Genomic DNA, 14,553 nt, shown 5'->3' on the forward strand with positions numbered 1-14,553 from the left:
GGAGCATCTGAAAGGCACTGGCCCGGAGGGCGGGAGGGGCAGACTCCCGAGGGAGAGGTGTGGTGAGGCATGACCTCCACCCCCCCACCCCCATCAATGTCAAATTCTCTCATTAGAAAGATGCCCTTGGGAGCCATTGAACATAACATAGGTTAGAAGTAGGATATCTTTTCCAAAGCATGTGACCTTGGACAAGTCACTTAAACGCACTACAACTCAGTATTATCTGGAAAATGGGTGTAACCATAATCAGCTTGTAAGACTATTGGGATAACTAAATGGAGCAACGCAAGGGAAACATTAACATAACCCCTGGCTTTTTCAGTAGGGAGGTTAGCTGTGATCATCCAGTAGAAGCTGTGCAGAGACCACCTAACCCTGGCAGCAACTTTAAGGACGAAAGAGAGTGGAGAGATACAGTAGGAGCTCCAGAGGCAGTTGAGAAGGATGATGACTTTTCTTTCCCTTTCTGGTCCAGGGAAGACCAAAGCATGCCCACAGGGCAAAGCGAGAGGCCTTCAGACAAAGGGAGGGGGAGCCAATGGCACAAAAGTAAATCCGCATTGGTTACAATCTGTGGAGAAGGGAAAGATGGAAAGAGAAGTCTCCCCAAGGGAAACAGAAAGCTTTTCTGCAGAGAGAGAAGAAAAGATAAATTGGGGAAATTTTTACAGGAAGAGAGATGGCTCCATGCGTATTTATCACAGTTTTGTTATAATAGTGAAAAAATGGAAACAATCTGAATATTCATTAATAAGGCCATGCCTAAGTCAGGTGCATTATTTTAGGAAACATTATGTGGCCATTAAAAGATGCGTTTAAGGTGACAGATTTGACTTTGGGTAAGGGGTATACAGCAAAAGAAAAAAAAATATGTGTTTAAATAATATTAAATAATATAGAAAGAAACAGTATAGAAAGATGCTTATGTAACCTGAGCAAATTAGGATAGAAAGCAGTGTACAAACAGCACAATGTCAATGTTGTTTTAAAAACATTAAAACATCATTTATTTGAGTCATAAGATAATATATTGTTTAAATTCCCCACAATGAACACACATTACTTTTATAAACAGATATTACAATAAACATAAAAGATGTGGGACCCCACAACATCTCCCGTTACTTTAAACGTGTCTATTCAGTGAACGTTTGGTTCCCTGTGGTTATAAAAGTGAGTCATGGGACAGCTGAGGAGCCTAAAAAAGCTAGCTCTCAGCGGGGTGGGTCGTGGGGCCTGGGCATGCTTATTTAGAGGTGGTTCTGATGAACTCCTGACCAGGAATCACTGTCTGGAGCAATGACTTTGGCCTTGGCACGTGTGTAAGAACAATGTTCCTGTGGGTTATACACCCTGGGGTGGGGGTGGGGGGAGCGGGGGAGATGACCCAGAGCAGTAGAGGAAGACTTCCCCGCAAGGGTCCCTGGTGACCGGGAGGAAGGTACTCACTTTTCACCAGGAGTGTCCAGTTGCAGGACGTCTGGCCTCGGACGCTGGAGGCCGTGCAGCTGTAGTTCCCGCTGTCTCTTGCCCGGGCTCTCAGCAGGCAGAGGCAATGGGACCCACCATCTTCATAAATCTCAGCGGTGCCTTCCCGGCTCCTCACGGGAACACCTTCCAGGAACCAGGTCACTTGTGGCTTCGGGATCCCTGAAACTACAGGGCCAGGGGAAGGCTGTGAGACTCCCGGGAGTACATGTGCTCGGGGAGGAAGGCTGAACGGGGGAAGAGCTCCGTCTGGTGTGTGGCCGCCTCCTGCTTGAGTCCACTTCCTACCCGCAGCCCTCTGCATCACGAAAGTCAACAACCCGAGACAGAGGCAGGGTCCCTGGGGGTGGGACGTGGGGTGACAGCCAGGTCTCCTGGTGAGCCAACGCCAGCGGACGGGAGGAGAGAGAAGGGGCCCTGGGGCTGGCTTTCTGATGGTGATGCTGATGGTGATGATCAGGTTTCCCCCCTTGGGTGGCAAGAATCAGGGCACAAGGTTGATGCTCTCCCCAACAATGGGCAAAGGGACACTGTTGGCGTTTTCTCTGGTACAAGGGACATTACTAGACTGAGTCCTTCCTGAGGGAAGACCTCTATAAGATGGCTTCTGGGGTGCCCGGTGATCAAGGGGACGGGTGGTCCAGGAGGCTCAGACCACCGTGCTGAAGGAAGGGAGTAGCCACCCAGGGCTACACTGAGGGGCCAGTGACTTTAGTTAGCTCTACTCACCCTCACATCTGAACGTGACTGTTTGACCTTCATGGACTTCCTGGCTTTGGGGTTTGCTCTCGAACTTGGGGAGTGCTGAATCCCTCCAGCTCTCCATGGGGATTTTCCTGGTAGTGACCTTGTTCACCACTTCCTGGGCTCCCGGGCCGGACTGCCTGAGTGGGGCAGTGGTCAGCTGGGCAGCAGCTGGCCTCGCCCTCTCTTCCCCAGAAGGAAAGATGGTGCCAGAGGCCAGCGCTTCTGGCTGGATTTTTGCGGCCTGGAGGGTGATGGTGCTGGAAGTCTTCTGCAGGGCGGGGGGCCTCAGGGTCTTTCTGGGGGAGTCCCCAGACAGCTCCAGCCCGGGTTCCCTCGGGGGCTGAGGCTGGCTGCTGGTGGCCCAGGCGGGGGAGCCGGCTCTCTGGGTGCTGGGGCAGTTCGGACTTTCCGTGGCCGCGTCCAGGCTGCTCAGCTTTGGCCCCTGTGTGATTCCATTGGTCACCTCCTTCCTGATATCTGAACTGGCAGCCTTTGTTCCCCTAAAAAGTGGCCTGTTTGGTGGTGGTAGTGGGTTGGGAAGAGAGTGGGGAAAGAGAAGGAGAAGGAGGAACAGAGTGATCAGCTGGTTACTCAAAAGCATCACTCATCACAAGCACATTCCAGGGATCACAAAAGCCCACAAATGAAAAGAAAGTGAGAGCAACAACCTTTCTCTGCAGTTCTCTCAGCTTCCCAAGCTGGAGAACAAGCAGCCACTCTTGAGACTTCCCTGCTCTCACCCAGTCCAGAGCCTGTTCCCGATCTGCCTGTTTCCTTTTCTCTGAGCACCACCCTATTCAAACCACACGGCCGGCTCCCTGCCCTGCCAGCCTCGCACCTACGTCCTACAGAGCAAGTGTAGTAAGTCTTTTAAAAACAGAAGCCACATCATGTCATTTCAAGTTTAAAGATTTTCCAACCGCTTTTCCATTATATTAAGAACAAAACAGGTTCCCGAGGGGGCCGACCGGATGCCCCTCTGTGTGTGGGCTCGGCTGCCTCTTGAACCTCGCAGGACACCGTCTCCGGTGTGACCAGGCTGCAGCCACGTGGCGCCCCGGTGCCCACCTCTCCTCTAACGGCTTCCACACTCACTGCCCCCCTGCTTGGGACACTTCTTCCCGGAGCTCCTCTTCACTGGGCGAGTGCCACTCTCATGGGCCTGAGCTCAAGGGGTCCTTCGACCTCTGACCTCAGTGCGTGCTTCTCTGTCATTCCTCCTCAGACTTGTCACATCTGTAATTGTCTTTGTGCGGCTCTTTCAAGTCCTTCTCAACCCCAGACATCTGCTCACGCTGCACTCCCAGCACCTGCACTGAGTCTCAGCCCGAGCCTCGTGCCCAGTGAGGGGGCTCCCAGGAAGAGGGGCCGGGTGAGCAGTGGGTCTGGCTGGCCCGTGGCAGGCTCCCTGTCACAGCACAGTGCCCGAGCCTCGTGCCCAGTGAGGGGGCTCCCAGGAAGAGGGGCCGGGTGAGCAGTGGGTCTGGCTGGCCCGTGGCAGGCTCCCTGTCACAGCACAGTGCCTGAGCCTCGTGCCCAGCGAGGGGGCTCCCAGGAAGAGGGGCCGGGTGAGCAGTGGGTCTGGCTGGCCCGTGGCAGGCTCCCTGTCACAGCACAGTGCCCGAGCCTCGTGCCCAGTGAGGGGGCTCCCAGGAAGAGGGGCCGGGTGAGCAGTGGGTCTGGCTGGCCCATGGCAGGCTCCCTGTCACAGCACAGTGCCCGAGCCTCGTGCCCAGTGAGGGGGCTCCCAGGAAGAGGGGCCGGGTGAGCAGTGGGTCTGGCTGGCTCATGGCAGGCTCCCTGCCACAGCACAGTGCCCTTCCCAGTGACGTGGCCGGAAAGACACTGAGCGGGCTCTGAGACAGACGATGGCACTGAGTCTTCGAGACTCAAATACCAAAGGCAAATTACAATATGAGCATAAAGCACAACACCCGGAATGAAACAATACCCCCCAAACAGTCTCCCTCCCCCTATGACTCAGAAATTCGGGGCACTGCAAGATGGAGACATAATAATCACAAAGCCTAGACATACCTATTGGCATTGTCCAAACCTGGAAGAAGGGAGAGGGGAGAAACACTGTTAGCGGGATGTTTTCTTCACCAAGCGGAGACCGCAGGAAGACAGCAACCCCTCCGTTTGTTTCAGAGTGTCCCCCTCCCGAGCTCTCACTCCCACACCGTGGTCCCGCCTCCCTCACCCGCCTCTCTGGTCCTGGACTTTTGGGTGAATCTGTCAGCTCCTCTGAGCTCAGGAGAGACTGCCAGTGCCCCACGGCTGCGCGGCTGCTCACGCGGCCTCTCCGTCACCCCTGCAGCAGAGCACCTGCCTGTCCTCTAGCCCACAGAAGGAAACCAAGGCTAATAAAGGGGCAGAAATAAACATATACTGCTCATTTCAAACCCTCACAGTTCAAAGTCACACAGCCCTCAAAAACAAACTCCCCCAAATGACATTTTTGACAAATACCTGCTATAAAATGTTAAGGTAACGTGTATTTTTATTCAGTTCCTAAAAAAAAATTTTTTTTTTCCTGTCACATTATTAGTTTTTTAATTTTATCATGAAAAATTTCAAAAAATACAGTAGCAGAGAGAAGGAGGTAACACACCCTGAAAGCCATCACCCAGATGAAGGGAACATCAGCGTTTGGCCGTCTCAGCTCTCCCTCCGCTCTGTGTGGCGCTTTCCCTGGGCATGTTTGAAAACCAACCCCAGAGAGCACAGCCCTTTGTCTTCCTACAGAAGGGAACAGACTCTAACCCAGTGCCATGGCCAGTGAGGGGAGAATGACTGAAAAGCCGTCTCCAGGCGGCACTGCCGGCCCTGCTCCGGCGGGGGGCTGGTAAGGCCGACGCTCTGGTCCGGACCAGAGGACGCAGAACAGAACAGAAAACACCAGCATGCGCTGTATTCAGTGCACCTTGGGACTGTTTCACGAAACATGTTTCCGTTTAACATGTTTATGCCCAGATGCACGTCCTCAGCTGCCATGTGGAATAGTTTTCTTGGGGGTTGTGAAGAATGCTTGGGGAAAAGTGGTAAAGGGGGTGAGGAGGAACAGTTTCTGGGGAAGGAAGGAAATGTGGAAGGAAAAATCACAGAAGAAAGGAGGTAAGGAAGGAGCAGGAGAGATGAGGGCCACTTCCCCCCTTGAGCCCCCAAATCCCCGTTCTCCCTCGCTCCAGGCTCCCGCTCCACACGCTCCAACTGTCCCCACCGGACTTGCTGGAACCCAGGGGACACAGGGAGGAGACACACTCGAGGACACTTCACGGGGAGAGCTGGCAGGGCTGGCGGCGACAGTGGGGAGCAGGCAGGGGGTCAGGGGGGGGCGGCTGTCCAGTCTGGGCGGGAAGGGGCAGGAGGGGCCTGGGAGAGAGAAGGGAGTTGAGGGAACACTTGGTCTGAAGGACAGAGCGAAGAGTGGATGACAAGTTAAATTTCAGGCAGGTTACATCTGGGGTGTTGGCAAGCCATTAGCAATGTCCACTCTTCCAACTGGCATTTAGAGATACGTCACGGAGTCTGGGCGAGAAAGGACTGAAGACACAGGGGCGGGGTGGAGGGGGACACACACTGAAGCACCTTCCTCAGCGGCCATGTCTGTGCTGCCCTCCCCCTTCCTTCCTTCTGGCCGAAGACCCTGCCTCTGGGGAACAGCTGGGTGTGTAACTACGACAGGTGTAACTCACAGAGACACATGAACAGGGAGAGACTGGAAGCTCTGGCCCTCCGCCACCCCTACCTTGGATGGAAAGCTCGGCCGACATGGAGGCCTTCCCTGACCCGTTCGCCACCAGGCACGTGTACACTCCCACGTCATCGGGGTTAACCTCGTGGATTTCCAGGACTTGCATCCCATTCCTCTCAGACATCGACACACGGGCGCTCGGCTGCAGGGGAACGTCTCCCTGTGGGCGGCAACGGGCGGCGTGGTCAGAGCCACCCGCTCACCTGCTGGCCCGCCCCCACCTCCAGCCAGTCCAAGTGGGACGGACACCAGGCACGGGCAGCAGATCCCTCTGCTCCGGGCTCTGTTAACATGCTTAGAAAATAGACTTAAAAAAATTATTTTTCAATTACAGTTGACATACGCTATTATACTGATGTATTAGTTCCAGGTGTACAGCATAGCAATCAGACATTTATCTGCCCTCTGAAGTGATCGCCGTGGGAAGTCTAGTTTCCACCTGACACTATGCACAGGTATTACAGCATCGACTGCGTCCCCCACGCTGTGCAAGAGCAGTCTCTGAACAGCCCCGTGGCCTGATTCGAGGTCTGCGGATGCAGGGCGGTGTCTGCGCCAGCTTAGAGCAGACGTATGGGACGTTTCACAGGAGCCCTGGTTTGAGGCAGGAAGTCCTATATTCCTCATTGTAGTTCTCCTTTGCCTCCTGGTTCCTTTTATTCTTTGCCCAGGGTCAGTTCGGAAGAACTAGGAAACAGGTGGAACATGTCCCATCACTCATGTTAATCCAGGAGTTCCATCTGTGGGAGAGCTGCTCTCCTGCTGCCTCCACTTCCCTTTCCACCGGCCCCCTCCACCTCTGCTCCGTGCTGCCCAGACCCGAGTCGATTTACAAAGCACTTCCACATGGCGTATACTGAGGCAGGCGAGATAGCTCTGCTTCACAGTGAGGAAGACAGGGATGACTTGCCCAGTGGCACATGCTTTGTGAACCAGGGAGCTGTGGCTTAAAACCTAGTCCCGTGACTTCCAATCGCAGCCTGTGGTGATGGTCAGGTCCGTGTTGCCTCCAAAGTCTTACGCTGTTTTGTGAGCATGTGGATTATAGGACTCTGTGGCCTGAGCAAGAAAAATTACTCTGCAAACAGGGCAAGAGCACAGAGAAACCCCAAGAACCTCCCACAGATGGAGCAGAATGACCTGATTAGAAAGATATTCCCACTTGTCCAAGGGTCCAACCCTAAAGTTTCAGGGTCCCCAGGCCTGGCTCGAGTTGGGGCAGACAAAACCTCACCTTTAGCCAGGTGACCTGTGGTTGGGGCCGGCCAGTGATCTTGCAGGAGAATCGTCCCATCTGGCCTTCTTTGACCACTGTGCGGCCCAGCTTCGTAGCAAACTTAGGTGGGCACTCTCCCCAGATGCTAGGACGGGTCTCCACTGCAGGGGATGTGAATCTGTCCCTGGAAAAAAATCGGCGAGAATCCAGCCCCAGACACTGCAGCAAGGCAGAGCTTCTCTCTGACCCCATCTAAGTCACTTAACTCAGGCCAGGGACCAGTAAAGGAGCCAATTCTATGCCTCAAGCACACTTCTGAGGCATCATCCCCTGGAAAAATGTGGCACCAAAACCTATTCTGTCTACCTCCTGGACATGTAGCTAGACTCATTTACTTGACTCCCTTGAAGTACAGTATTCCCGAATTCTACTGAATTACGGCCAATAGCCTGGGTTTTGGCCAACAGAGTGTGAGCACAAGTGCTGAATGCCACTTCTAGGCTGGACCCACACAATCTCCTGTGGGATTCTCCACACTGGCCCACTCTTCTCGCTAGATGCAGAGGGTCCAGCAGAGGCTCCAGCGACTAGGAGGTGATGGAAAGAACCTGGATCCCTGAAAAATGACAGGAAGGTTCTCCACCTGTTCACGAATACCTGAACTGACTTTGCTTGAGTAAGAAATAAACTTCCCCTGGGTTGGGCCATTGTGACTGCTGCTCATCCTGACCCTTACAGGTCCACTCTCCTCAGCCTGCTCGCTTAAGCCTTCCAACCACTGCCTTGGGTGTTGGACACCCTGCAGACTCCGTGGCCACAGAGCCCCCTCCTTAGCACTCAGCAGCTGGGCCAGTCACGGGGCTGCCCACAGAGGAGGCCAAGTCGCGAGGCACTGTGTGAACGGCCTACCATATCCCCAAAGGCTTCCGCTGGCGCTATCGTAACCCAGGGTGCCCAAGGAGATCTGCTCCCTAGACCTGTTGTTCTGTCAAGTCAGCGGGAAAAGCCAATCCAGCCCTTACCCTGGCTCCAACAGCCCAGAACTTACCCCAAGGTTTTGGAAACAGGCTGACCATGCTTCTTCACAAAGCCCCCTGCAAGGAGGAAACAGAGAGAGGCTTAAGAGTTGGGTCCGAGCCACCAACTTGGAGCAATGAGTCAGAAAGAGCCAGCAGGGATGAGCGGATAATAATGGAAACAGTTCACCCTGCTTGAGCCCCAGTGGGTCAGGCACTATTGAGGGCACATTACATACATCATCGTATGATTTCCTGCAATAATTGAAGGTGGCTGGTATTTCATCATCCTTCTATTTGTTAAACAGAGGAGAAAATGAGATTCAGAGAAGTCATCCACTCAAGCCACCGAGCCAGTAACAGTGCGGGAATGCATCCAGGTCTTCCTGGTCCGAACACTCAACCACTCCGCAGAGCTGTTCTGTGCCGCTGGACACTCCCTGTGGGGACTATCTGTGGTGCTCCATGACCGGTCCAGAAAATGACTCCGTTGAAAGGAGGGAGAGAGAGGCACCTGCCACTTTCTTAGCACACTATTCATGTTGGACATCACACTCCACCTTTCCACTTGAGGCCCAGCAAACAGCAATACCTGTCCTGCTGGATGGGATGAATGAAGCAGGAGATGAGCCACCGTGGAGCCAGCAGTTAAACAGCAAACCAGCAGGGCAGCTGGGGCCAGGTCCTCTTACCCAGCTACTGCTGCCCAGAGGGACAATTCACAGCATGGCCACAGAGTAACTATAAAGTGGTGGAGAGTTTTTGAGGAACAGGGAGGGGGAGGGGTGGGCATTTTTGAGATGGGTATCAGCCTGGACGTGGTTTTCTCTTTGCCACAAGCTGCTCATGAAACTCCACCTGAGGCATGTACAGAAAGGGCAGGTGGCACCCCCTGATGCTGGCAGGCAGCTGCAATGAGAGACCACAGGTGCTTGCTGGTAAAGGGTGAATTCCCTCGATTCTAGCACTGATCACATCTGTACGTACGCACAGGAACGGGAGGTGAAGGTCATGGCTGAGTAGTTAGTTCCCTAGCCATCTCTGGTCAAAGTTCTCACCAGAACCTTAGTGAGAAAGGGTTGGTAACAAACACCAGCATCACATTTAAGTGTGGTTCCATACGGCTTGGCAATCACTGTGTATACATTCTGTTTAACATAGCTATTTAGAGAGTTGTGTGTAGTTTTCATTTCATATATGGGTTTTGCTCTGGTCATTCAATTCTCTTCAAGGTTAAGAGTACTTCTAAACTGACAGAAGAGACTCGCTCTAGGAGGACTCATGGACAACTGCAGTCGTCCCTGGGGGCCCTCAGACACTGCTGGCAGAGGGGGAAAACCAGCCCATCCTTCCAGAAAGGATTTGAGCAAATGAGAATCATATGCTTTAAAGGCACTCTGCTCTTAGCCCAGCACCTGCCTCTCTGTGCCTCTGGCCAAAGGAAATAACGCTAAAAGGAGAAGAGCAAGTTTACAAAGCTGCTCACTTTGATCTTGTTTGTAAAAATAAAAGTTGGCAACAATGCAAAGGTCACACAGTAAGAAGACAGTAAGTGGTCAAGTAAAATGTACAATTAACATCTTATCTGTCATCTAGTTATGTTTAAGAATATATGAAACACAGAAATATTTAAATATTCTGTCATTTGCTCCTCAGCATACTCCAACTGGGTTGTGGCCCTCTCTACGCCGTGAGCTCCATCCTGATCACCACGCTGCCAAGCTCAGTAGTCAATGCTCTTCCCCATCTCACTCAGAGGCTCTGCGGCACAGGACCCGAGGGGCCCCTCCCACTCAGAGCATTCTCCTCCAGACGCTGCTGCTTTTCGGACTCCCCAGGCTGCCCTTCCTGCTCAGTCTCCCACCCTGCTGGCCTCAGCACGGGAAGGTCCTGGCTCCTGCCCTCAGCACCATCGGCTCTCCCCCAGGAGGTCGTGGACAGCCCCGGAGCTTTAAATGTCAGTATAGACTGATGACCCCCCAACCACGTCCCCCAGTACTTCTCATTCCTGCATCAGAGGCATCCAGAAGAGTGCCCAGCACATTACAGTCAAATATTTGTTAAATAAGTGGATTTTATGAAAAAAGAGCAGCATATAAAATTTTCTGTTCAATGTGATCATAATTAGATAAAAATAAAATACTCAAATATGGAAAAATGACCAAAAGAAAATATATCAAAATGTTGCTTTTGGATGGTGGGACTAGGAATAATTTTATTCAGTTATAGTTCTAAAACCTATAAATATAACGGTAAACAAAGCATAATCTAGTTACCAGAAAATGGAAAAAAATGTTGGCGGGTGGAAAAAGACCAGAGAGGAAAATGATTCCGACATCCAAACAGAGCTAGCTCGTTCTCCTGCACACGCTCTCCCCAGCATCACCGCACAGCCAGGCGCTAAGACGCGCTCCTTGGAGTATCTGTGCCCATCCACTGCACGTAAGCTACTGTAACGCTCACTTCATCTTTCAGCAAGGATCTGATAAAAATTGAACACACCAACTGATGACTGGATAAACAAAAAGTGATCTATCTATAACATAAAATATTATTTAAAAATAAAGACACATGCTATAACATAGATGAACCTTGAACAAATTTGCTAAGTAAATAAAGCAAGACAGCAACAAATGTATAATTTCGTTTATATGAAATGTTCAGAAGAGGCAAATCCACAGAGACAGAAAGCAGATGAGTGGCTGTCATGAGCTTGGAGGAGGGTGTGGAGTGACTGCTCAGTGTGTGCAGATTTCTGTTTGGGGGATAAAAAGTTTTGGAACTAGACAAGAGTTGATGGTTGCACAACATTGTGAATGTACTTAATGCCACTGAGTTGTACACTTGAAAATGGTTAAGATGGTAAATTTTAAGTTACATGTATTTTACCAGAATAAAAAAAATATTAGACTAAGCATCTTTAAAACTCTTGGGAGCTAAACATGTTAATCCAAAGGCTAAAATTCCTGTATTTGTTAAGAAATAAAATAAGGCAAAAATATGGCAGTTCCTGAAGAAATTACAGAACAGTGTTGTTTGGAGATACTTCCATAGCAGAGTAAGAGCAGTTTATAGTATGATCCAAAGGTAACACATGAAGCTTTCGGCTAAAAATGGAATTGAGGAATGCTTATTTTAATCTGAGTTACCACCAGAGTGTTTGCATAGAAACAAACTAACAAAAAAGACTTTGGGCTAAAAAACTGACAGAGTCTATTTATAGGCAAAAATTTGAAGTTGCAAATTGTTAGATAAGGCAAAATTAATTTTGGGAAAGCATGAAGATCTGGCAGAACAGCCAGGCTCTGTAGAAAAGTAAGTGGAAAAGGGAGTGGGGTAGAAACACTAAAAATAGAAGAGTAAATTAAGAGAATTGGTGGAAACAAGATGGAGTTAATGAGGGGAAAAAAGGCTGAGGCACTGAAGGTATTCAAACAGTTATCTTCGATTCTTTTCAAGGACAAGGAAAACTGAATGCTGGCAGCTTTCAGCAGCGAAAGTTCCACAGCAGAGGGACCAAGCACTTTTTGTCTAAAGATATAGAAAGACTGAGTTGAGACAGAGAATGCTGCTGGAAAGGAGAATAACGTGATGAGGATAGAAAAGAGAATAAATGCTTCTAAAAAATCTGTGATGCATAATTTATCATCCAAACAGGGACCCTTGACACTGAAAGGAACATCACTCATAATTCTGCCAGGACAATCGGGTCAGACCAAGGCCATTCCAGGCAAACCAGGAAGCAGTCACCCGCTAGGAGGCAATTCAAAGTGGGCTTTAAGGGCTACTTAAAATAGTGGTTCTCCATTGAATCAGAACAAAGGCCCACTTTTTATAACAATGCTGGCTGGGCTGTCCTGATGGAAGTTTGCTGCTAACCACCCATATATATAACTTTAAAAAGAAAATGTAAATCCCTACCTAAAATATTGAGAAGAAATAAAAATAAATTATAATAATATTTATTTCAATATGTGAATGCTCAGGCACACTAGAACATATAATGAAGTTGTCAGAAGTCTGTGCTGACTGGTAGGCATGTTTGGATTTCAAAGTGAATGGTTAAAAACGTATTCTACAAGTAGTACAGGAAAATGAGAGAGCACAGGTATACAGGTGGACACCTAAAAAATAAAAAGAATAAGAAGTAGTTTTAGCAATGTTATCTCTCAATTATATCTCAATAAAGAGATAAAAAAAGAAAAATTATATAGTGAAAAAGTACTATTGAAATAAATAAGAGCAGATATATTATACAAAACAAAAGACTGAAATAACCTTAAAAGAAACTAACTTAGCAAGAGAAGTTATAGACCACTGAAGTAGAGAAAATTAAAATAAAATATTGTAAGTGTGGTGTCAAAACAATTTTATATTTTGTGACATGAGATCTTGGAGATCTCATCTGTACTAAAATACTGATTCAGTCTCTATTATAAATAAGGCATTGGCCAGAACTTTCAACAAGTAGACTGACGTGTAAATCAAAGCAAGAATAAGATCTGAGCCTTCAGAGAGAGGCCAAGTGCCTCAACGCTGGGGGAGTAGACATTCCAGTGCTGAGCCTGTTGAAGAGTGTGAGTTTTAGGTTAAAGGCAACAGCAGATCACTGGAGGATTCAAAGGGAGGAAATTATAAAATCCTACCTGAATATTTAAAAAGCTATTTTAATTAGCAATGTGGAGATTAGAGTAGGGGGATGAGATGAACTGAGGAGAACAGTTCAGAATTTACTCAACAGGACAGAAGTGATGGCAGCCAGGACCAAGATGGTGGCAGTGGGGACAAATGGGAACTGCACAGCAGGACTTGACATCTGCCTGGGGCAGGGAAGGGAGCACCTGAGGATGAGTGAGGTGGCCTGGCTGTGTTCCTCCACAAGAAGATGTGGGTTGTCACCTGTCAAAGTTTCAGCTGTGTCTTCCCGGGGTCACCAGTCCTAACATACATGTGAATGGGTCCCTGATGAAAAGCAAGAACTTAGACCAAGACTACTCTATCCAGCAAGGCTCTCATTTAAAGTTAAAGGCAAAATAAAGAGCATCCCAGATAAAAAACTAAAAGAGTTCATTACCACCAAACTAGTATTGCAAGTAATGCTAAAGGATCTTCTTAAAAAGAAAGAGAAAAAGAAAAAAGAGAAACACAGCTATAAAGAATAAAATGGCAATAAATAAATACCTTTCAATAATAACCTTAAATGCAAATGGATTAAATGCTCTAATCAAAAGACATAGGATAGCTGAATGGATAAGAAAACACACCCCATATATATGCTGTCTACAAGAGACCTACCTCAGAACAAAAAATATATACAAACTGAAAGTGAAGGGATGGAAAAAAATATTCCATGCTAATGGAAACAAACAAAAAGCTGGGGCAGCAACATGCATATCAGATAAAATAGACTTTAAAACAAAGGCCATAACAAGAGACAAAGAAAGTCACTACATAATACTAAAGGGATCAACCCAACAAAAGGATATAGCCCTTGTAAACATATATGCACCAAACATAGGGGCACCTACATATATAAAGAAAATCTTGGTGGATATTAAGGGAGAGATCAACAGCTATACCATCAAAGTAGGAAATTTAGACATCCCACTGACATCAATGGATAGATCTTTCAGATCAAGAAAAAAAATCAATAAGGCAACAGTGACCTTAAACAAAATACCGAACCGAATAGAGTTAATTGATATTTACAGAACATTTTATCCCAAAGCAATAGAATGTACATTCTTCTCAGGTGCACATGAAATAGTTTTAAAGATAGACCACATGTTAGGATGCAAAATAAGTCTTGATCAATTCAAGAAGATTGAAATAATATACAGCATCTTCTCTGACCACAATTGTATGAAACTAGAAATCAATTAAAATAAAAAAACTGAAAAACCCTCAAACACATAGAGGCTAAATAACATGTTATTAATCAATGAATGGATTAACAGTAAGATCAAGGAAGAAATCAAAAGTTACCTGGAGACAAATGAAAATGAACACACAACAACACAAAATCAATGGACACAGCGAAAGCAGTCCTGAGAGGGAAGTTCATAGCATTGCAGGCATGTCTCAAGAAACAAGAAAAATCTCAAACAATCTAGCCCTACACCTGAAAGAACTAGAAAAAGAACAACAAACAAAGTGTAGAGTAAAGATAAGGAAGGAAACAATATAGATGAGAGTAGAAATAAATGAAAAAGAGACAAAAAATACAAAAGATCAATGAAACTAAGAGCTGATTCTTCAAAAAAAATAAAAAGGACTAAGAAACCTTTAACTATAATCACCTAGAAAAAAAGGAGGACACTAATAAA

The 14,553-nt window shown here is 48.2% G+C and overlaps 1 protein-coding gene across 3 annotated transcripts in view; it reads right to left on the reverse strand.

Moving 5' to 3' along the window:
* The window catches only part of MYLK (myosin light chain kinase), a 302,110-nt gene that overhangs the window by 121,190 nt on the left and 166,367 nt on the right, over nt 1-14,553 (reverse strand). For all 3 annotated transcript variants that reach the window (XM_066241755.1, XM_066241756.1, XM_066241754.1), the window contains 6 exons: nt 8,260-8,305; nt 7,230-7,395; nt 5,990-6,155; nt 4,276-4,294; nt 2,221-2,750; nt 1,453-1,659 (listed from right to left, as the gene is read on the reverse strand). In XM_066241755.1, coding sequence (XP_066097852.1) covers nt 1,453-1,659; nt 2,221-2,750; nt 4,276-4,294; nt 5,990-6,155; nt 7,230-7,395; nt 8,260-8,305 — 1,134 coding nt within the window. The remainder of the gene's footprint in view (nt 1-1,452; nt 1,660-2,220; nt 2,751-4,275; nt 4,295-5,989; nt 6,156-7,229; nt 7,396-8,259; nt 8,306-14,553) is intronic.

Source organism: Saccopteryx bilineata, chromosome 8, assembly GCF_036850765.1.
Source record: "Saccopteryx bilineata isolate mSacBil1 chromosome 8, mSacBil1_pri_phased_curated, whole genome shotgun sequence".
Classification (NCBI taxonomy): Eukaryota; Metazoa; Chordata; class Mammalia; order Chiroptera; family Emballonuridae; genus Saccopteryx; species Saccopteryx bilineata.